At 40.8% G+C, this 22,227-nt stretch overlaps 1 protein-coding gene across 3 annotated transcripts in view; it reads right to left on the minus strand.

Annotated features, from left to right (window-relative positions):
• Positions 1-22,227, minus strand: part of MIA3 (MIA SH3 domain ER export factor 3) — an 88,322-nt gene that overhangs the window by 6,540 nt on the left and 59,555 nt on the right. For 2 of the 3 annotated variants that reach the window (XM_077745315.1, XM_077745314.1), the window contains exons 1-13: positions 14,892-15,169; positions 13,808-13,939; positions 10,471-10,492; positions 9,512-9,600; positions 9,183-9,260; positions 8,995-9,105; positions 7,272-7,343; positions 6,985-7,089; positions 6,195-6,317; positions 5,987-6,098; positions 4,853-4,908; positions 4,673-4,763; positions 4,418-4,556 (exon numbers count right to left, since the gene is read on the minus strand). In XM_077745315.1, coding sequence (XP_077601441.1) covers positions 4,418-4,556; positions 4,673-4,763; positions 4,853-4,908; positions 5,987-6,098; positions 6,195-6,317; positions 6,985-7,089; positions 7,272-7,343; positions 8,995-9,105; positions 9,183-9,260; positions 9,512-9,600; positions 10,471-10,492; positions 13,808-13,939; positions 14,892-15,002 — 1,241 coding nt within the window. In that variant the 5' untranslated portion in view covers positions 15,003-15,169. Of the gene's footprint in view, positions 1-4,417; positions 4,557-4,672; positions 4,764-4,852; positions 4,909-5,986; positions 6,099-6,194; positions 6,318-6,984; positions 7,090-7,271; positions 7,344-8,994; positions 9,106-9,182; positions 9,261-9,511; positions 9,601-10,470; positions 10,493-13,807; positions 13,940-14,891; positions 15,170-22,227 lie in introns of those variants that run through there. The other variant, XM_077745316.1, reaches the window with a different exon arrangement.

Below are 22,227 nucleotides of genomic sequence, written 5' to 3' on the forward strand. Positions count from 1 at the left end.
CACCACGGTACGGTAAGTCAGCCAAAGAAAGCCTTTTAGAATCCATCTTCTAACCTGTGCAATTAACCACAGAACACTCCTACACTTCAGATAGGGAACTCCTACCCCTATTTCAATGGAATTGTGATTTGAGAAAAATCTCAGAATTGGCCATGTCTAGCGAATAAAATAGGAAAAGAATCCCAGATGTTGCATAATCAGGATATTACCTACTGGAAACTGGTTTTAACCCAATTAACTTTCAAGTTCAAGATACCAATCTACTGTAAAATAAACTCCAACGCTAGCAACATTTAAAGGTTTAAAAATGCTATTCTTAGGGCACTTGGGTGGCTCACTCAGTTGAGCATCAGACTTTGGCTCTGGTCATAATCTCATGGCTTGTGAGTTCAAGCCCCGCTTTGGGTGAGCACAAGCCCTGCATCCGGTGAGCCCCACTTCTCTCTGCCTCTCTTCCCCTCGTGGGATTCTCTCTCTCCCTCTCGCTCACTTGAGCCCTCTCTTTCTCAAAAAAAAAATCATACATATATATAAATAGAAATGCTATTCTCTCGTTACCCTTGTACATCTTTGCCCATAGTCTAATTCAAAAGACACTTAACTCGAAACTTAAATTTCTGAAGCAAAATGAGAAGAGCTATAGTTAAAAGGCTTAATAACAGTACAGAGAAAAAAGGCTTATGTATTCTTTTATAACTGCCCACTAATACTCAGCAAAATATTGTATGAGTGGCTATAATATACTGGTTACCTAGTAAGATGCTAAGACAAAAGTATGAGCAAAGTACTCTCCCTGCACTAACAGAGCTCACAGTTTAATGTGTAAAAGATGCACATAATGAGAGAAAAGTCCCTGCATCTGGCTAGGAAGAGATGTGAGAAAATGGAGTCTTGAGGGAAACATCAGTATTTTTCCCAGTAATGAAGAAGTTGGCCTGAGAATACGGAGAACAATTAGAACACTGGACAAAAGCAAAAAGAATGTGCCTGAAGACATCAGAGAGCTAACATATTAGCTAACAAGTGAATATATGAGGCCAAGTACCAAGAGAAAAAGGAATCTCAGAATTATAAGAAAGCCTGGTATCTGAAGCCACCTTTTCCCCAGGTTCATTCCATGAAGTGAAGACAACAGAGACCTAAGGAGACTGAGCAGAGCTTTCAACAGACCCTGGGTTCAAAGAAAAATAAAGTGGAGTTCAAGGTCGCCAATGAGGGGGACCCCCAGTAAAAGCCCCGCAGTTTGGGTTGAGACTTGAAAGAGCTATGCAGTGTCCTCTGCAAGCAAAATGGTGTCCTCTGAAGAGATGAGAACATTTTTGAAGGATGTGAATTGCTGACTGGAGTGAAGTAATAACCACGTGCTAGAAATAAACTCCCATATTTTCTGTAGAAAAATCACATCATCCCAGTCCTCTCCTTCCCTTCACAATCATCATACACGACTTTTGCCTCTCAGTCAAAACTGACCAGGCACCTCACAAGACATTGTGATCAAAATCTAAAAAACAAGAGGGATGCATCCATCAGGTAGCCACACACACTCCGAAATAATTATGATGCCTTATATATTCAAGAAAGTAAAAGTGAAAATTACAGACTTTAGCAGAACAGAAACTATAAAACTGAAACAATAACTGACATGAAGAACTGAATGATTTCAGCAGCTGACTGGACATGCAGGGGGAGACTCTAGCACACTGGGACACAGGGCAGGTAAAAACCAATCCAGATCGAAGCAAATCCCGGTAAGAGTGTAGGGGACACGAGAAAAAATAAAAAGCAGCGTAAGTGGAATCTGAAGAGAGAATGAGGCAGAATCAATACACCAAGACGCCCAAACCAAGAGGTCAGGTCCCCAGGGCCCCGAGCAGCATAAATGCACACAAGATGGAGGGAGGGCAGGGAAGGAGACACGGGCGCCCACACCTGAGCACCTCCCAGCAAAGCTGCCGAAAAGCCAGAAAGAATGACTGAGGGCAGCGAGGGTGAGGTGAACAAGGAAAAGAAGCCTGATCTGGACTCCTCACAGAGACTATAAAACCAACAAGTACCTGGTTGTTCCTACAGTGATGACATTAGACAGCTGTGCACGTGAGGGGGCGGGGGGCCTAACAGAGACACATTCATACAGAGACACACCAATCGAATCTGCCACCAAGGGACGTCCTTCAAACAGAACGAACATGACCCCCAAGGAAAGACTGCAGGTGTGCAGACAATAAAGAACTACAGGAACGATGAATATGGGCGTTGGTGGAACGAACACTGGCCAGAAAGCGCTGCCACAAGATTGGAGAAACCTCCGTGGAGGGTAGATGTTTGGAGAGTTACTTGGACAGCATCTAAGGCAGGCGCTAAAGCCCACAAGGGGTAAATCCATTAACGTAGGTCAGACTTTGACAAGTTCAGGACTTATGGTGTAGGCTTTCGGGTAATTAGATGAAGAGAGGAACAGCAACCTGTAACTACCCAGTGTACACAGGGGAAAGGCACTTACTGAAAATAGCAAACACCCCAAAGACAGAAAGATGGAAGAAACAAAGAAACACAGAACAGGCCATCAAAGATTTAAATCTGAATATATACTTAGGAGTTCCATTAGAAGAAAAAGTGGACACTCACCCAGTCTCTCCAGCTGCCTATTTACCGCTGCAACTCACTCCACAAAAGATTTGAAGGGACATAAACCTTTCGGTGGGCAGAGACCACCGGGTGGAAATACTGTCCAAGGACATTTTGCCGCAGAGAGCAGTGCACAGAGTATGGACGGCAGCGTGCAAGGCTCGGAGCGGCCGCAGGGCAGGACGCGCCCCTGGAGAGGCAGCTCCCCACAGCTGAGAGGGTGCCCTGCGTGCCTGTGAAGGAGTCCAGAACCAATGCACAAGAGAGTAGAGCGTTTCTCATAGATTCTAAGTACAGGAGGACATGCAGACTGATGTTTTAGAAAGCTCACTCTGGGCTGCGAGTGAATTCGTCAGAGCCTGGAAGAGGGGGTGTGAGGAAGGGAAAGTGGGGCAAGATGAGGAGTCAGGGACTGGCATGAAACAGGACAGGGGCCTCGACTAACAGGCTTCGGGACAGAGAGCAGGGTACAAACCAGGCGTGATGATTCAGTGCATGTCGGACGAACAGAGTAAAAATAGTGCCACAGTGACTATCGTCAAGAAAAACAATTGCCGCCTAGGACGTTCAGATTACTTCTGGTGGCACAGAAGCACTCTGTACAAAAGTAACGTAATGAGAAGTAATTCTCTGAAACAAGCCAGGTATTTGGAGGGCTGGCCTGAACGAAATTTGGAAAACAGTTAAACTGTGTGGTAAGCCAAGAATTACAGAAAACATCAGTGGTAAGGTTTCCATGTTCGATGGCATCAGGCAATATTGAGCTTAAATTTCAAAATGATGCAGTGTGCTTAGCAGGACAGGCTTCAGAGAACCCATACACGCCGAAGAGTACAGCACAGGAGCAAAGCCCCGGGGCACCCGCCGCTGACAAGCTCTTTTGAGATAACGTGGGTAATTTTGTGGAGAAAACAGAAAATAAACTGCCAAAGTGTACCTTTCACAAGACCTGCCTACTCCAAATTTGAGATACAGATTTCAGAAGGTCGATACCTAAACATAAACATCAATCAGGTGCTTCTAGATTTAAAGCTCCAAACGTCCTTGTCACAATCACCTGTGTACAGTTTAATCTGAGCATCTGACTATAGTAAGTCCAAACCTTAGGCTGCCCTCATGTAACTACTCCTTCCGGGGCATTTACTGCACTAAACTTCATGTCCTACAAGTCACTCAGGATTCTGAGAGGCTAGATTAAGAAGTAGCAGACCAGACACAGGTCAGATCACAATTACTTAAACGCCACACAGAGGAAAGAGAAGCTCATGGTGGAGCCATGACGGAGAGCGGGGAGTGGGCAGCGGGTCTTCACCAGGCGGGCACAGCCATGACCGCTGGTCCCAGGAACCATGCGGGCCACAATTTGTGACGACTGATTGGAATGGAAAGAAAAATACACATTAGGGGAAACGAGAAAGAGATAAAAACAAATCTCTACTAATAACGGATGGAAAAACCCCACAAATACTGTTCACAAAAGACAGAATTCTGGGGGTGCCTGGGTGGCTCAGTTGGTTAAGCATCTTACTTCGGCTCAGGTCATGATTTCACAGTCTGTGGGTTTGAGCCTTGCACTGGGCTCTGTGCTGACAGCTCAGAGCCTGGAGCCTGCTTCAGATCCTGTGTCTCCCTCTCTCTCTGACCCTCCCCTGCTCGCTCTCTGTCTCTGTCGCTCAAAATAAAATAAAGACATAAAAAATTTTAAAAAAAGGAAAAAAGATAGACTTCTGTCCGGGAGTCACACATCCGCTCACACAACACGGCTGCTGAGAGCGAAGCAGGAGTGCCTTACTTCTGCAGAGCCGTCTCCTTCTGCTGATACAGCTCGTTCAGAATCTCCACCTTCTGCCTCAGGGTTTGGCATTCGCCTTCCAGGCCGGCCTTGGCCGACTGCAGTGAACTGCGCTCATCTTCCAATTTCTTTATCTGCTCTGTGAAGGACAGAACAGTCAGGCTGCATGTGTGCACAGGGCTTACACACTAGGGGGAGGCGAGGAGGCAAGAGGGGTTAAGAAACACAGCCCTTTCTGCTCAGGAAGCAGCCTACCTTCCAGGTTGCATTTAGTAGACATTGAGGCTCTAAGCTTAAACTGTAGAAGTTTTAGATCCTCTTCAACTACTGATATTGCAGTTTGTGTCTAAAAATTCCAAAAGAGTGCAATGGTCTTACAAGGGGGCACAGTGAGAATTCACAGGCACTCACAGTACTCCACACAAAAGATTGTACCCGAGAAACGTCCATCATCTGCTTAATTTGATTTTTCATCTTCTCACTCCGGTCACCTAAAATACAAAACACTTTAGTCGCTTTTTCCTCCTTTGCTTTTTAACTATAGTTTCTTGATTTCTCTAAAATGAAACAATTACGGTGTTCAAACTTTCAAAGGAAAACCAAATTAGCCAATAAACTGATGAGGCTCCATGACTTTCAAGAGAATTGGAGACATAGACTGAAAAAGTGAATTCCTAGTTTGTGCCAGAAAAATGGTTATCTGTGCCAGACTCAAACCAGAAGGGAATGTGGATGAGGGCTCTTCTCTCTCATATCAGGGATCTTATTATTATTTTTAAATCTACTTATTTGTTTTTGAGATAGACACACACACACACAAAAGTGGAGGAGGGGCAGAGAGAGAATCCCACACAGGCTCTGTCTGCACCGTCAGCACAGAGCCCGATGCAGGGCTCAATCTTACCAACTGTGAGACCATAACTTGAGCTGAAATCAAGAGCATGATGCTTAACCGACTGAGCCACTCAGGTGCCCCGCAGGTGTCTTATTTAGAAGGACTGACTCTCCTGTTCTCCCCTGGAGTCTGCTACCAGGTGTGGTTGACAACACCCACTACGCAAGCAATATCCAACTTGAAAAAGTGTCCAGACACCAGACACCTATCCCTCACAGTAAATACTGCCACCCTTTAGCTCCACTCTCAGGGCCTTAAGTATACGGCTCCCACCACCTCAGTGCTCCTAAAACTGGCTGTGGGCCTTAAAACTGCAAAGCTACACAGATGATGGGCATTAAGTCCAAACGTCATTGCCATGGCACTGAGACAAATTTCTCCTGCTCAGCAGTGCTCGGCACTTGGAGGGGAAGTCACGACCAGGCTGCTCTAGCTGCGGGGCACGCAGCAGCCTCCGTGGGAGGGAAACACAGAGTCCACGTTCATGGCACACTCACCGATACACCACACCCAGCCACCCACCTCCCCAAAGCACGCAGACGTGTGCCCAAGTCCAGTGATTTGCGTCTACAACTCTAATGCTTATGAGAAAGTTCACTCAGCCAAAAAGAGCATTGGTGCACTTACAAACAGGAACACAAAACGAGGCCCAACCGCCCTGAAACCGATCTTACCTCCCACTTCTCCATTTGCTAATTCATCCACCTCACTTCCTTCTTTATTCTGACCCTCAGATTCAGATTCACAGTCTAACCGATTCAACTGTGTAATGCAATTCGTCAAAGCCTAGAAAAAAAGCAAAGGGGTATTAGAGCCTCTCAATTAAGCAGATTTTATGGGCGTTCATGAGAATTAAGCATGTATTCAAGAGAATAAACTTACGTTAATATTATCATCTTTGTGAGTAAGAGCTACTTCCAAATTTTTCTGAGACTTCTCAAATGATTTAATTTGCTCACTGAGCTCAGCATGTGATTTACTCCAATCTTTGATTTCCTGCTGCAACTGAAATGTTAAAACAATGAATTTCCAAAGACTAGAGCTTTTGCGCCAGACCACGTCAGGACACAGGGAAGCAGGGGGCCATGCTACTCTTCGGCCTGTCACTGTGGACTGAGACCTTGGTGAAGGGGGAGGGGACAGAGGCTCCTACCCTCAGAACTGCAGTGAGAACATGAGAGCTCTCCCGGAAGTCGATCCACTTTATTGTATCCTTCAGAAAACTGCAGCCAACTCAAGTAACTCAACTCTCAGTAGGAACCCAGCACATCTCACTGTCTCCCATGTCCACACTCCAGGTCATGTAACCTTCCCTTCGTCAATGAAGCAGTTAATTGCTCAAAGGAGGGTTATAAATGCCAAATTATTTGGTCAAGGAGCAAATCTATCACCCCGCCGAGGCTATTCAAGTTAGTCACTGGTTGGTATCTGACAAGGCAAAGACTAAACCTTCTGATAGCTAGAAGACACTGTAGAGAACAGAAAGTCCAGAACAGATGGAGGATACATACATCAACTCAATTTTGGGAGCACAGTTTTAACTGTGCATATCCAAGAATAGAATTCTGCATACATATTCATTTCCTTAAAAACAGATCTGAGAAAAGATATTCGAGGTAATGATACTTGGTCCCCTCATTCATATCATCTAGGATGTGAAACTTTTCTTTACCTGCTCTTTCTTCTTCTTAAGCCTAGTATTTTCTTCTTGAACCCGATGGCATTCAGACTTCACCTTTTCTTCGCTAAGTTTAGCTTCATTAAGAGCAATCTGAACCTAATGCAAAACACTCCTATTAGTGAATTAATTCCAAAGGGGGATGGAGGGGTGTTACAGTTTCCCAATTAGACATCATATAGTTTTTATTTATCACATATTCTAACAAAAATCAAATGTTTGCTCCTCAACAAAACTAAGGTACCCTATTAACATCCTGCGGATATTACAGAAAACTTTACCTCTGAAAACTCGGAGGCATTCACTGAAATAACATCCTTTAACTTCTCTATAGACTTCTTGTTTTCCAGAATCTGCCATGTGGAAAAAGAACATAAAAAAATGTGGTAGGATTTTAGTGAAAGAGTGGGATATATGCTAAAAGATGAGTATGAGGGACGCCTGGGTGGCTCAGTCGGTTAAGCATCGACTTCGGCTCAGGTCATAATCTCACGGTGCGTGGGTTCAAGCCCCACGTCGGGCTCTGTGCTGAAAGCTCAGAGCCTGGAACCTGCTTTGGATTCTGTGTCTCCCTCTCTCTCTGACCCTCCCCTGCTCACGCTGTCTCTCTCTCTCTCTCAGAAATAAATAAAACATTTTAAAAATTAAAAAAAAAAAAAAAAGATGAACATTATTCCAGGGCCATCCTCTACTTATCAGGTAAAAAGCAGGTGATTCAATTTCAGCTGAGGACAAAGTCAAGAAGGTAAAGATGTAAGGAAAGAAGAAAATCAGAGCTCTATCACACGCCATCCACAACCTTCCTGCTGTGAGGTAACGTGGTAGATGCCTAGACCAAAAAGGTAAAAGAAAAAAAGAAAAAACTTTCATGTAATCCTCTAGTTCAAATCAATGTTTTTTCCTATTGGTTGGGGGGGCGGGGAATCCCCAAGGTCACTTTAAAGATTCTCTTGGGGCACCTGGGTGGCTCAGTCAGTTAAGCATCTGACTTCCACTCAGGTCATGATCTCGCGGTTCTTGAGTTTGAGCCCCACGTCAGGCTCTGTGCTGACAGCTCAGCCTGGATTCTGTGTCTCCCTCTCTCTCTCTGCTCCTCCCCTGATCATGCTCTCTTTCTCTGTTAAAAATAAACATTGAAACTAAATTAAAAATCCTCCTGACTGAACTGAAAAATGGTTGGACTTGAGGCAGAATACGCAGATCTCACTTACAGAACTGCACATAATTTGTGAAGATACTGCCTCCTCAGGGAGGTGGCACATACTCTTCCATCTTTCAGCTGGGGGCTGCATGGAATTCCTTCCTTCCAAAGAAGACAGCACACCAAGAGCTGGGACCAGGAAACTGAGAGTGGAGGAAGCTGGCAAGCCGTATAAGGGAACCCTGAAACCATACCTGCAACCTTCCTCTCTTCTAAAACTGTTCTAAAAGGCTTGTTTAAAAAGGATTAAAAAGGACTGAGCCTGGGTGGCTCAGTCAGTTAAGCGACCGACTTCAGCTCAGGTCACGATCTCATTTGTGGGTTCGAGTCCCGCGTCAGGCTCTGTGCTGTCAGCCTGGAGCCTACTTCTAATTCTGTCTCCCTCTCTCTCTCTCCGACCCTCCCCTGTTCACGCTGTCTTTTCTCTCTCTCTCAAGAATAAATAAAAAAATTTTAAAAAACATTAAAAAAAAGATAAAAAAATAAAAAGGATTATGCAAAACAAAAGTACTCAAACTGTTTGACTGGGCTACGGTTTCTTAGTTGTTCCACATGTTTCAAAGGCAGAGCCGAGCAAGAAGACACTTATCCAGGGCTAAGAACACAAATACTTTTTAGAGCCATGAAAATAACAACCTGCGGTACTAGCATTTAAGATTCTATGAAGACGGATGGATGCGGGTTCGACTCCCCTGACTCCCACTCTTCCTTTATTTGAAGCATGGGGAAATGAAGAGTAATTCACCCCCCACAGGAGAGTCTGAAAGCAAAATCACAGTAATGCTTTGCAGCAAAACTCTTACCAAGTCCTGATTCTTTGCATTCTGTTCTCTCTCGGATTCTAACATAACACGCAGATTTTTAGCTGTATTATCCAGAACTTCATTTGTTTCTTCAAGTTTCTTGATTTTATCCTATTAACAGACATTAAGATTAATCATAATTACTCATGATTTTTCTTTGTAATCCCACAAAGAGAAGGAAGTTTTACCTTAAATTTAATTGCTTCATCAGACAGAATCATATTCTGTTTCTTGGTTTCCTGAACATGTTTCTTTGACTCCTTGACCTATATAAAATAAAGCACTCAGAATTCAGAAATATAAACCACAGTGTTATCAAAACATCTCTCTGAACAGGTGATCCTGTAGAGAAGAAAGCAATACTTTATACATAGGATGATTACTTCCAATTTGGATGGTTTGCAGGAAGTAACGAAATCTTAAAATAACCCTAATAACTGAACTACATAATACAGGAAGAAATAATCCAAGCTGGAATCATGAGGGAATATACTGAAATACCGAAGAATAATTATACCTTCTGTTCATAATTTGACAATTTTTGTACAAGTTCTGCATTTTCTTTCATGATATTCTTCAACTTCTCAGAAATCTGCTGTTCAGTGACTAAAAGGGAGAGGAAATCCATAAGGTTACTATGATCACTAAATAAAACTGAATTACCCAATGTATCAGCACTATATTCTCTAGTTCTGTGACAGAAAAGGACTCCTTAACATAACTACTATGCCTTTAAAAAAGCAACCTGTAGTTAATAGCAATAAGGGTATAAAAATACTACTAAAATTTAAGAAAAATATGATAAGGACCCTTATTTCAATGAGAAATTCCAATTTAAATTTATTTCAAAGATAGAAAATAGAATAAAATATTTTAGTTTGATATCCTTCCCTTCATGAAGTACCTTTCTTCTTAGAAAACAATCATTTCGAATATATGTCATTTGCAAAAAGAGAGACAAAAAATACAAGCACACAGATTTCCATCTCTCATTCTCAAATTNTATATTTTAGTTTGATATCCTTCCCTTCATGAAGTACCTTCTTAGAAAACAATCATTTCGAATATATGTCATTTGCAAAAAGAGAGACAAAAAATACAAGCACACAGATTTCCATCTCTCATTCTCAAATTATCTACATAAGTAAACACATACCGTGTTATTAAATCATTAGCATCAACAAAGGATGCTCGCATGTGATGCATCTGCATTAAACCAATGAAGCCAATTTGCCCCAAATCAGATTAATCTTCTTCCAACTCCCCCAATTTGTTCCACCTCATCTCCTATCTCATTTGGTGGCATCATCTACTACTCTGTCATCCAAGCTAGCAACTTGGGTTAGTAAAACGTTCAGGGGTAAGTCAATCAGACATCGGAAGTCACGGTTACCTACTTCTCACTTACATAAGACTCAGATCAAACACCCATACTGAGGAAAGAGTATAAATAATAAAATAAGCCTAAACATTTACCTTGATATACTCTATCCTTTACCTAGAAGAAAAATGAAATGAAATTTGATGTCAAAACATTAATAGAAATATTATAGTATTAGATAGTATTATAGAAACAGTATATACAACAGGTAAATCATAACTAAATGAAAATTTAGTAACAGTTTGGTTCACGATAATAATCCACAGGATTAAAAGTAACAAAAGGTTAAAAAGCATTTCAAATCTAACAGGTAGTGATACTTCATAGTTTCTGACAGATAAAAGCACTAAAGTGAATACCTCATTTTGCAACTAAAGGTATTATTTTTATCTATTAAAAGAGCACCAACTTATTATTTTTTATAGAAATCTGTTTTTTTTTATTTTTAATGTTTTATTTATTTCTGAGAGAGAGAGACAGCATGAGCAGAGGAGGGCCAGAGAGAGAAGGAGACACAGAATCTGAAGCAGGCTCCAGGCTCTGAGCTGGCTGTCAGCACAGAGCCCGACACGGGGCTCGAACCTACGAACCGTGAGATCATGACCTGAACTGAAGTCGGATGCTTAACCAACTGAGCCACCCAGGTACCCCAAAAGAGCACCAGTCTTATTAAGCATTTAACATTAATACTGGAAATGGGTACTTTCATGTTAAATAACTAATGCTTCTTTTACCTGAAATCATTTGAGAACCCTGAACAGCCAGAAAGAGGCCTTAGAAACAATGATCATTCAGACTCTCAGCAAACAAAATTACAGGCATAATCTTTGTACTAAGATATGTCTCCTTCTCGCACCAGAAAACATCTTTGAAATCCTATCAAAAGCTGCCACCTGAATGGGGCGCCTGGGTGGCTCGGTCAGTTGAGTGTCCAACTTTGGCTCAAGTCATGATCTCATGGTTCATGAGTTTGAGCCCCTCATTGGGCTCCGTGTTGTCAGCGCAGAGCCTGCTTTGGATCCTTTGTTCCCCCCTCTCTCTGCCCCCTTCCCCACTTGCATGTGCTCTCTCAAAAATGAATGAACATTAAAAAAAAAAAAAAAAAAAAAGGGTTGGCAATTGGCTGAATTTTGAGATCTAATAAACTAAGTCATGTGATTTTCCCAAACCCTTAAACACAGTGGTCATCAACCTAAAAGGGAAAGAAGATTGCTCAAGGGAAATGCACCGACAAGAGAGATAACTAACCTCTAAAGCATCCCTAAAGGCAGCACGGATTACAGGGCTATAAAATCTAAGCGCTACTCAATTTTTAAAAAATTCTATCACTGAATGTCTTTGCAACCCAGAAGCTATTTCCACTTTCAAAAGTTACAAAGTGGTGATGATACCCAAATCAGTCCACAAATCATCCATGATATCTTATTATTATTACAGTATTTAACACCACTTATAATAACGTTGCTATAGGAAAATGCATTCAGAGTTCCAACATGGAAAGAAATGGCTGTTTCTCTAATGTCACAGCCTTGCTAACGGGAGACTAAGCTTCTTTTGCTCTCTTTCCCCCAGATCAGGAGGCAGGAGGCNTAAATCATCCATGATATCTTATTATTATTATTACAGTATTTAACACCACTTATAATAACGTTGCTATAGGAAAATGCATTCAGAGTTCCAACATGGAAAGAAATGGCTGTTTCTCTAATGTCACAGCCTTGCTAATGGGAGACTAAGCTTCTTTTGCTCTCTTTCCCCCAGATCGGGAGGCAGGAGGCGACAGGAGGAAGCAAGAATCAAGCAAGGGCAGGGCCTACGGTTCCAAAGTCAAACACTGAGGCTGGGAAGCACCATTTAGGACATACAGCCTGCCTTACCCTGTGAAAATGTGAACAGATTTTAGGATTTTTTAGATGGGAGAAACAAGAGTGGGAAATAAAAAACATTTTCGCCTTTTCCCCTTCCACTCATCCTTTCTATGCTCCCTTTCTCCTTTCATCTGAGCAAAAGTCCCATAAGGTCAGAGGACTCTTCACAGGAATCCAGGCAAAAGACCTTTCTTTTTAAGTGACTTTACCATCACTTGTGCAACAAGAGAAAGTTTATGAGCAAGGATAGGTCTGATAAAACTACGAAATTAGAAAAATACTCAATTTTAAGAAGACATGCATCCAATGCTTTTGGCTACTTTAACTGTTATGCTTGAACTGAAACTGAAAGCTCATTCACAGAAAATGATACTTTTCTCCAATTACATGATAACTATGAAACAAAATGAAACATAGTCACGAATATGAATATGTATGAGTGTACACACATAGATAAGCACAGAAGACCAGTTCTGCACAAAGATTCTAAGGAATAAAAATCCTAGTAAGTGTTTCTCTGGATACCACATAATCTGTATTTCTAAATAAAAAGATATTTAATGAGCACAATAACACATGACCAAATTAGAAAATCTGTGAAACAGATATAGATAGAAAAAGACTGAAAAATTACCTAGTGTCTAGATCTATTTTTACTATTTCATTTTATAGCATTTTTTGTTTGTATATGTATTTATATAATATACATGTACCTACACTTTACTGTCTTGATTTCTGCTTTTTTCCATTTATATTATGAGCATTTTCTGGGCTCCAGTGTCTTTGAAATACATACATTTAGAGAGTTACATGGTATCCCATTATATGCAGGTTCAAGAACAATTCCCCTACTGTGGATCATTTAGTTTGTACCAAGTTCTCATTCCAATAAACAGCATTCCATTGAACACCCTTTCACAAGATTTTTAATGCATGATTGGTTATTTCTTTAGAACAGACTATAAGACATGGTATTATACTATAATAAAAGGATACAACATTTTTAAGGATTCTGATACATAGTATTTAAGTGCTTTTCAAGATGGCTGTAAGGGTTCTCAATTCTATTATAAATGTACACTGGCGCCTGGGTGGCTCAGTCGGTTGAGGTTGAGCGTCCAACTTCAGTTCAGGTCATGATATCGCAGTTCATGAGTTCAAGCCCTGCACTGAGCTCTCAGAGCCTGGAACCTGCTTCAGATTCTGTGTCTCCCTCTCTCTCCAGCCCTCCCTGTCCCTCTGTCTCTCCCTCTCTCAAAAATAAACTTAATTAAAAAAAAAAAGTTTAAAAAAAAAAGAAATGTATATAAATGCCCAAGTAGGTACACATACACTTCATCTTTAGACTTTTACCTAAGATTCATAAACTGAAGTTTTCCGATTAAGATTATATACATGTTGTCTAAGTCTTTACCAACAAAGATTACACTGAATTATTTCACAAGACTAGTTTAGGTTACATGCATTTGTGTTCATGTTAGGAACTGAAAAAGAAACAAAAGGGCCAGTGATTATAAAATATCCTTTGTCTTGATGAGTCAAAACATGAGTTTAGTTTACTCACAGCGAGGACAGTTCTCCAGAAGAAAATGGCAAATGAAACAAGTCCCAAGAAGGCAGTGATAAGCACAGGCTTCCACGGCAACCCATAAAAATCAGGCCCAGGCTGAACATCATCAGGCAATGTAGCAACTAACTGAAACAGAAATATTAGAAACAATAAGAAACCATGAAGAAATTTACAACAGAGCAGTCACAAAGAACCATCCACAGAAATTCTAGACGAACCTCCATCACAAAACCTCTCCATCAAACATCTTAAGTTGCTTCCACTGAGGCAATAAAGATAGGATACCGGCAGCCCAGTTCTTGTTAGGCTTGAAGTATTTTTGTACATCATGAAGCTAAATGTCTTTAAGCTGAGCATGTATTTCTACTTTACAGTAGGTTTTACCACATCATATTGTCTAAGATATGTCTAGAATCTCTCTGGATCATACTTTCCTCTTAGCTAATTTTTAGGAGTTAAAAAGCCCCATAAAACAAAAAACTTAATACCCTAGAGAAATAATCACCTTTTGTGGCTCCAAATAAAACCAAAATGATAACGAATAACAAATAATATGCATTTCCTCTAGGATTTTAAATCTTAATTCTCTTTTACTCTTATATAAAAACAAATGCTGAGTAAGCTCAGACAGCTCCTGATAACAGGTCTAGACTGCTCTGAATTTAACCATCGTCTACATAACCCAACGCCTTTATTTTAAATGCTTCCTGGAATACAACTGTATAAGCACCTGCCGGCTTCTACACTCTCACCGCCCTCTAGGAAAACACAAGTATCTAAGTATCTATCCCACCGGCCCCAACAGTGCCAGGCGTCACTGGAAACGGGTCCAAAGCGATCGTGACCGCATACGAGAAATAACCCTGCCTGGTAAATGGAAGTAATCGGTAACAAACGCGCAAGTGACGAAACCTCAGACACACTCCCCCGGCCCTGTCTACATCGCACTACAGCGCCTTGCCTGCCCCGGGCCCGGCCCCACTCGTTTCTCCCTCGCCGGGTGAGCGCGCCCACTCGGCTCAGAGCTCTCTACCCGCCTGCCAGAGCTGGGGTCCCTCCCTGGGGGTGGGGCCTTCACCTCCAGGAGCTTGGCTAGGAGGGCCGCGTAGAACACCGACAGGGATCCCAGAAGTTCCGGGTCCCCGGGGGAAGCGGTGACAGAAGGCACAGTGGCAGGAACTGAGTCCATTGTGTGGGGATGGCTGAGCAGAGGCGACGCTTCCCCGTGAACAGCACCGCGTCCCCCCTCTTTCACCGCTTCCTCCTTCCGAAAGGAGCCGGCTGAGGAGGCGGACTCCGGGAGCGGAGCGAACTTCGCCTCCCCCGACCGCTGGCCCTTTCCCCCAGCGCCTCCTGGAAAACACGTCATCAGACACGGCCCCGGGGAGGCCGTCAGGGCGCCTAGCGGGCCGCGCCGCAGTGGGCGGGGCCACGCCGCAGTGGGCGGGGCCGCGGCGGAAGAAACCGACGGCGAGGGAGGCGGGGAAGAGCCACCAGACCTGCGCAGAGGAAACCGAGGGAGGTGCCGACAGAGGTTCACCAGCTGCAGGAGCTGGGGGAGACCGCGCGATTTAAAGGGCCCGGGGACTACGAGGAGGAGCTCGGGCTGGAGACAGACCCGCCCCTCAGGCCCCTCGGCGCCGACCTCGTGTAGCTGCGTGCCGGGGGCCTCGGGCACCTCGGGCACCTGTCCTGCCGCTCACAGGGGGGACAGCAGCCGGGACTGGGCCTCGGTCTCCTGGGCGAGGCTTCCTCCCCCAGCGCCCCGTCTCCCGGCTCCACTTCTTCCGCTCCTACTCCGCACGCCGGCGCTCGCTCTTGCCGCTGCCCCGAGGAGCCTCGGCAATACGCACGGTGCGACAGGGTTTGGTTCCGGGTTTCGTATTTTATAGTGCTGTGCCTTGTGGGAAAGGGCAAGGATTATGCATAAACACCTCCTAAAAGTTGAAGAAAGTGGGGCCATTTAACCTGGAGGGAAAATGATGTTTGCCAATCTTTAAAGGTACGTCTTCAAGTTTAATGCAAAGTCAATTCGGAAGAACAATCAGGAAAATCCTGAAAACGAAGAGCCCTGGAGAGGGGTGGGAGGGGACGGGAAGGCAGCCTCTGCAGTTAAAATAGAAAGTAAAGTACTGACGCAAGAATCCAGATTATGGAACAGAATAGAAAATCCAAAAATAGACCCAACTGCATTGAAAACTTGGAATATAATAAGTCAGTTGGGGGGAAAGAGCCTTTTTAATAAGTGGTATTAGCATAACTAAATAAACCATATGGAAAATGATAAAATTGGATTTTTTCCATAAGGATAAATTACAAATGATCGGACACCTAAATGTTAAAAAATGAAAACAAACAAGTACTAGGAAAAACATGGGTGAATTTCTCAATGTATTGTGAATGAGCAAAACCTTTCCAATTATGTCTCAAAATCCAAAAGATCTGCAAAGAACTATTTTAAAAAATTTGTCCAGCCCCTGCATGCAAAAAATGCAAAACAAGCAAAGTCTGCCAACGACAACCTGAAAAAAACTATTTGCAACATTAGACACAAGAGGTTAATATTACTAAAATATAAATAACTGTACCAGTAGGGAAGAAAACAGCCAGCAAACCTATACAAAAATGGGCTGAAAAACTGAACAAACAGGAAAAGACCCAGGAATAGCTCACAAATAGCTCATGTGAAAACATGCTCTGCCTCACTCATAATAAAAGACCTACAAATTAAACCTACACGGAGATACGATTTCTCACGTACCCTGCAAGATCTAAACATCTGACAACACTTCTGTCGGTGAGAGAATGTAGGGCAAACAAGTACTCCCATGCATTGCTCATCATTGCAGAAAATGATACAACCTCTATGAAAGGGAATTTAATTTAGCAACATTCCCCCCCATCACTTGTGTAATTTACCTTTTGATGTAACAATCTCACTTCCAAAGATCTCAAAGATACTGTGTATACAACAAATGGTGAGAAGACAATATGCACAAAACTATGTTATCCCAGCATTATTTGTANACTCATAATAAAAGACCTACAAATTAAACCTACACGGAGATACGATTTCTCACGTACCCTGCAAGATCTAAACATCTGACAACACTTCTGTCGGTGAGAGAATGTAGGGGAAACAAGTACTAGTACTCCCATGCATTGCTCATCATTGCAGAAAATGATACAACCTCTATGAAAGGGAATTTAATTTAGGCAACATTCCCCCCCATCACTTGTGTATTTACCTTTTGATGTAACAATCTCCCTTCCAAAGATCTCAAAGATACTGTGTATACAACAAATGGTGAGAAGACAATATGCACAAAACTATGTTATCCCAGCATTATTTGTAATAACAAAAGACTGGAAACAACCAAAATGTCCGTTAATAGAAAAGTTGCTGAATACACTAAACTGTGAAACTGGAAAAAAAGAAATTAATAGATTTTATATACTGCTAGGGTATGATTTCCGGAATGCTTTTTTTAAAGGAGGGGTGGAGAAAAATATGTAGAATACTACTTTTATATTAGAAAGTAACAAGAGACATATATATATATATATTTTATGGCTCTGAGATAAAATTCACAGGCATATACTACACAAAGTGCACAATCTGCTAAACTGTCACATATGAATACGTCTGTGAAACCACGATCACATTCAAACTGAACATATCCTTCACCTCCACCAGTCATCTCCTCCCCTTGGTAATCCCACTTCCTGCCACTTGCTGACTGCATTTCCCACAGCTTTATATATGAAATACATAATACACCATGCATTCTAATTCTCTGGCTTATCTCAGCCTAACTGGAGATTCACCCATGTTGCTCATATATCAATAGGTTACATTCCATTTTATTGCTCAGTAGCATTTCATTGTATGGATATACCACAATTTGCTTATTTATTCAGCTGTTGATCTGCGTTTGAGTCCCCAACTCCCTCTGTCCAGTTTTTGGCTTTAACAAATAGAAGGGCTATGAATACTGATGTGCAAGTCCTTTTAAGGATGTAGAATTTATCAGGGGTACATGCTTAGCAGAGGGATGACTGGATCATCTGACATTTACCTTTTGAAGAAGCTGACAAACGGTTTTCCAAGGTGATATACCATTTTACATGCCCCTCAGCAGTGTGTATTTCCAGCTCCTCTACAGCTTCTCCCATACTTAGTATTTTAATTTTAATAATTTTAATTTCAATCTACTAAGTATATAGTGATAATTCATGGGGGCTTAAATTTGCATTCCCCTGAGAAGTAATGATGTTAAGCATTTTTTAAATGTGCTTATTTCCTATGCACATATCTTCTTTGGTGAAGTGTTACTTTACTGGGCTATTTCTTATTAAATGAGCGTGGAGAGTTCTTTATATATTCCAGATGGAAGTCCTTGTTCAGATACATGCTTTCCAGTGACTCTCTCCTAGTCTGTGGCTTACCTTTTCATTCACTTAATATTTATTTTGGAAAGTTTAAGTCTGTACTTTGATGAAATCTAAATTCTTGAATTTTTCTTTTATGAATGAATCCTGCTTTTTGTGTCAGATCTCAGAAATCTTTGGCTTAACTTTTTTCTAGAAGTTTTATAGCTTTAAGCCTTACACTCACTTCTGTGAAGCATTTTGAGTTAATTCAGGTTTCTGACAGAGGTATGGATTGGTTTTTTACACAGGGATATTTGCAATAGTTCTAGTACTGTTTGTTGAACCGACGTCTCTTTCTCCTCTCTGTCTTTCCTCCTTTGTCTGAAGCCCAATGCCAGATAGGTATTTCTGGATGGTCTATTCTCTGTTCCATAAATCTTTTTCTCTATCTTTACACTGATGCCACGCTCTCCTAATTACCACAGCTTTACTGTAAGTCTTGAAATCAGATCATGTTTGTGCTGTTCTAGGCCCCTTGAATTTTCCATATGAATTGTACAATCAACTTGTTGTCTTCTACAAAACAAACCCTGGTAAGATTTTCATCAGGATTATGCTGACTCTGGGGATCCCACTGGGGAGCTTAATATTTGACATACTGTTTGTCACAGTGATGATATGATAGCATAACAACAGTCTTCTCTTTCTTGAACAAGATATATCTTGCCGCACATTTAGGTCTTCAATTTCTATCAGCAATATTTTATAGTTTTCTGTTGTAAGTCTCACAGTTTTACCAGATTTATCCTTAAGCAATTCATATTTTTGATGCTGTTTTACACATGGAGGGTTTGTTTTTAATTTCAGTTTCCAACTGTCTGCTACAATTTGAATCCTTCCTTCCCACACTACATTTTACTTCTTTTTCTCGCTTTAGTACACTGGTCATTGCCTCACTGTGCGCCACTATTAACACTGAACAGATGTGGTGAGAGTGAACATCCTTGTTTGGTCTCCAATCATAAGGGGAAGCATTTAATTATTCACCATTAAGTATGATGTTAGCTGTTAAGTTTTTCATAGAGCCTATTTTAAGCCCCTTTCTATTCCTAGTTTGCTGATTACTTTTTTTTTTTAATGTCAGTAATNTCTTTTCATTCACTTAATAGTTTATTTTGGAAAGTGTAAGTCTGTACTTTGATGAAATCTAAATTCTTGAATTTTTCTTTTATGAATGAATCCTGCTTTTTGTGTCAGATCTCAGAAATCTTTGGCTTAACTTTTTTCTAGAAGTTTTATAGCTTTAAGCCTTACACTCACTTCTGTGAAGCATTTTGAGTTAATTCAGGTTTCTGACAGAGGTATGGATTGGTTTTTTACACAGGGATATTTGCAATAGTTCTAGTACTGTTTGTTGAACCGACGTCTCTTTCTCCTCTCTGTCTTTCCTCCTTTGTCTGAAGCCCAATGCCAGATAGGTATTTCTGGATGGTCTATTCTCTGTTCCATAAATCTTTTTCTCTATCTTTACACTGATGCCACGCTCTCCTAATTACCACAGCTTTACTGTAAGTCTTGAAATCAGATCATGTTTGTGCTGTTCTAGGCCCCTTGAATTTTCCATATGAATTGTACAATCAACTTGTTGTCTTCTACAAAACAAACCCTGGTAAGATTTTCATCAGGATTATGCTGACTCTGGGGATCCCACTGGGGAGCTTAATATTTGACATACTGTTTGTCACAGTGATGATATGATAGCATAACAACAGTCTTCTCTTTCTTGAACAAGATATATCTTGCCGCACATTTAGGTCTTCAATTTCTATCAGCAATATTTTATAGTTTTCTGTTGTAAGTCTCACAGTTTTACCAGATTTATCCTTAAGCAATTCATATTTTTGATGCTGTTTTACACATGGAGGGTTTGTTTTTAATTTCAGTTTCCAACTGTCTGCTACAATTTGAATCCTTCCTTCCCACACTACATTTTACTTCTTTTTCTCGCTTTAGTACACTGGTCATTGCCTCACTGTGCGCCACTATTAACACTGAACAGATGTGGTGAGAGTGAACATCCTTGTTTGGTCTCCAATCATAAGGGGAAGCATTTAATTATTCACCATTAAGTATGATGTTAGCTGTTAAGTTTTTCATAGAGCCTATTTTAAGCCCCTTTCTATTCCTAGTTTGCTGATTACTTTTTTTTTTTAATGTCAGTAATCAACATTGGATTTTTTCAAATGCTTTTTCTGTGTCTATACATCAGAACATTTGGAATTTATTTTTAAAATTTGTTAATATGTGACTTGCATTGATTGATTTTCTAATGTTAAATGAACCTTGCATTCTTGGGATAAACCATACTTGGTCATTATGTATTATCATTTTTATATATTGTTGGACTTGATTTGCTAAAATTTTATTTAGAATTTTGTGCCTATGTTCATGAGAGATACTGATCTGTGGTCTTCTTTTCTTGTTAATCTTGGTCTGGTTTGAACTGGATGTATTTTCTCATCTTCAGTTCTCTAGAAGAGTTTATATAGAATTAATACTATTTCTTCCTAATATGTTTAACTGAATTCACCAGTGATGCCATCTGGGCCTGGAGTTTTTTTGCAGAAAGGTTTTTTAACAATAAATTCAATTTCTTTAATAGTCAAAAGCCTTAATTAGGCTTTTGCAATTTGTGTCTTAGATGGAATGTCTTCACCTCACCTAAACTATCAAATTGACATAAATTATTCATAATATTCCCTTTTATTGTTTTAATTACTATAGAATCTGTAGTGAGGTCATGTGTGATTACAGATATTGGTAATTTGTGTTTTCTCTTTTATTTCCCTGATCACTCTGGCTAGCGGTTAATCAATTTTATTACTCTCAAAGAACCAGCTTTTGTTTTCATTGGCTTTCCTTTTGTTTCCTATTTCATTAAGTTATGTTCTTTACTTCTTTTCTTCTGCTTCTTGGGATTAATATGCTCTTCTTTTTCTAGTCTCTTAGAGTAGAAACTGAGGTCACTAATCTGAGATCTTTCTTCTTTTCTAATATATGGTGTTATAAATTCCCAAGTACTGCTTTACTGTTACGGCAGCAACTCAGCTGTTTTCATTTTCATTCTGCTCAAAATACTGATTTCCCTTTTCTTTAACCCATAAGTTATACAGAAGTATGTCAGCTGGTTTCCAAATATTTGGAGATTTTCAAGAGATCTGTTACTGATTTCTAATTCAGTTTTACTATGGCCAGAGAATCATACTTTGTATGATTTGAGATTTATTTTTTGAGATTTGGTTTATGACCCAGAATATGATTTATCTTGGTAGATGCTCCATGAGCACTCAGAAAGCACATATACTCTGCTCTTCTGGGATGTTCTATAAACGTCAAACAGGTCAAGTTGTCTGACAATGTTGTTCACATCTTCTAGAACCTTATTCATTGTTCTATCAATTACTAAGAGAAGGATATTGAAATCTCTAATTATAACTGTATACATATATCTGTTTTTCCATTCACTTCTATCAACTTTTGCTTCATGTATTTTAGAGGTCTATTATTACAAACACAAATGTTTAAGATTATTATGACTTAAAGACTGACTATCCTAGAAAATAACTTTCTTTATCCCCATTACATACTTTGCTTTAGAATCTACTTTGGTATTGATATAGCCACTGCAGCTTTCACTTGACTATTAGCAGGAGATATCTTTTTCAGTCTTTTTAGTTTTAACTTTTTTATGTCTTTTTTTTTTTAATTTTTTTTTAATGTTTTATTTATTTCTAGGAGAGAGAGAGAGAGACAGCGTGAGCAGGGGAGGATCAGAGAGAGAGGGAGTCACAGACTGAAACAGGCTCCAGGTTCTGAGCTGGCTGTCAGCACAGATCCCGATGCGCGGCCCGAACCCACGAACCGCGAGATCATGACCTAAGCGAAAGTTGGGATGCTTAACCAACTAAGCCACCCAGGCGCCCCAACTTTTTTATGTCTTTTTAAAGTGTGGTTCCTAAAGGCATCTATTCGGATCTTGC

This window comes from Crocuta crocuta, unplaced genomic scaffold, assembly GCF_008692635.1.
Source record: "Crocuta crocuta isolate KB4526 unplaced genomic scaffold, BGI_CrCroc_1.0 scaffold757, whole genome shotgun sequence".
Taxonomy (NCBI): Eukaryota; Metazoa; Chordata; class Mammalia; order Carnivora; family Hyaenidae; genus Crocuta; species Crocuta crocuta.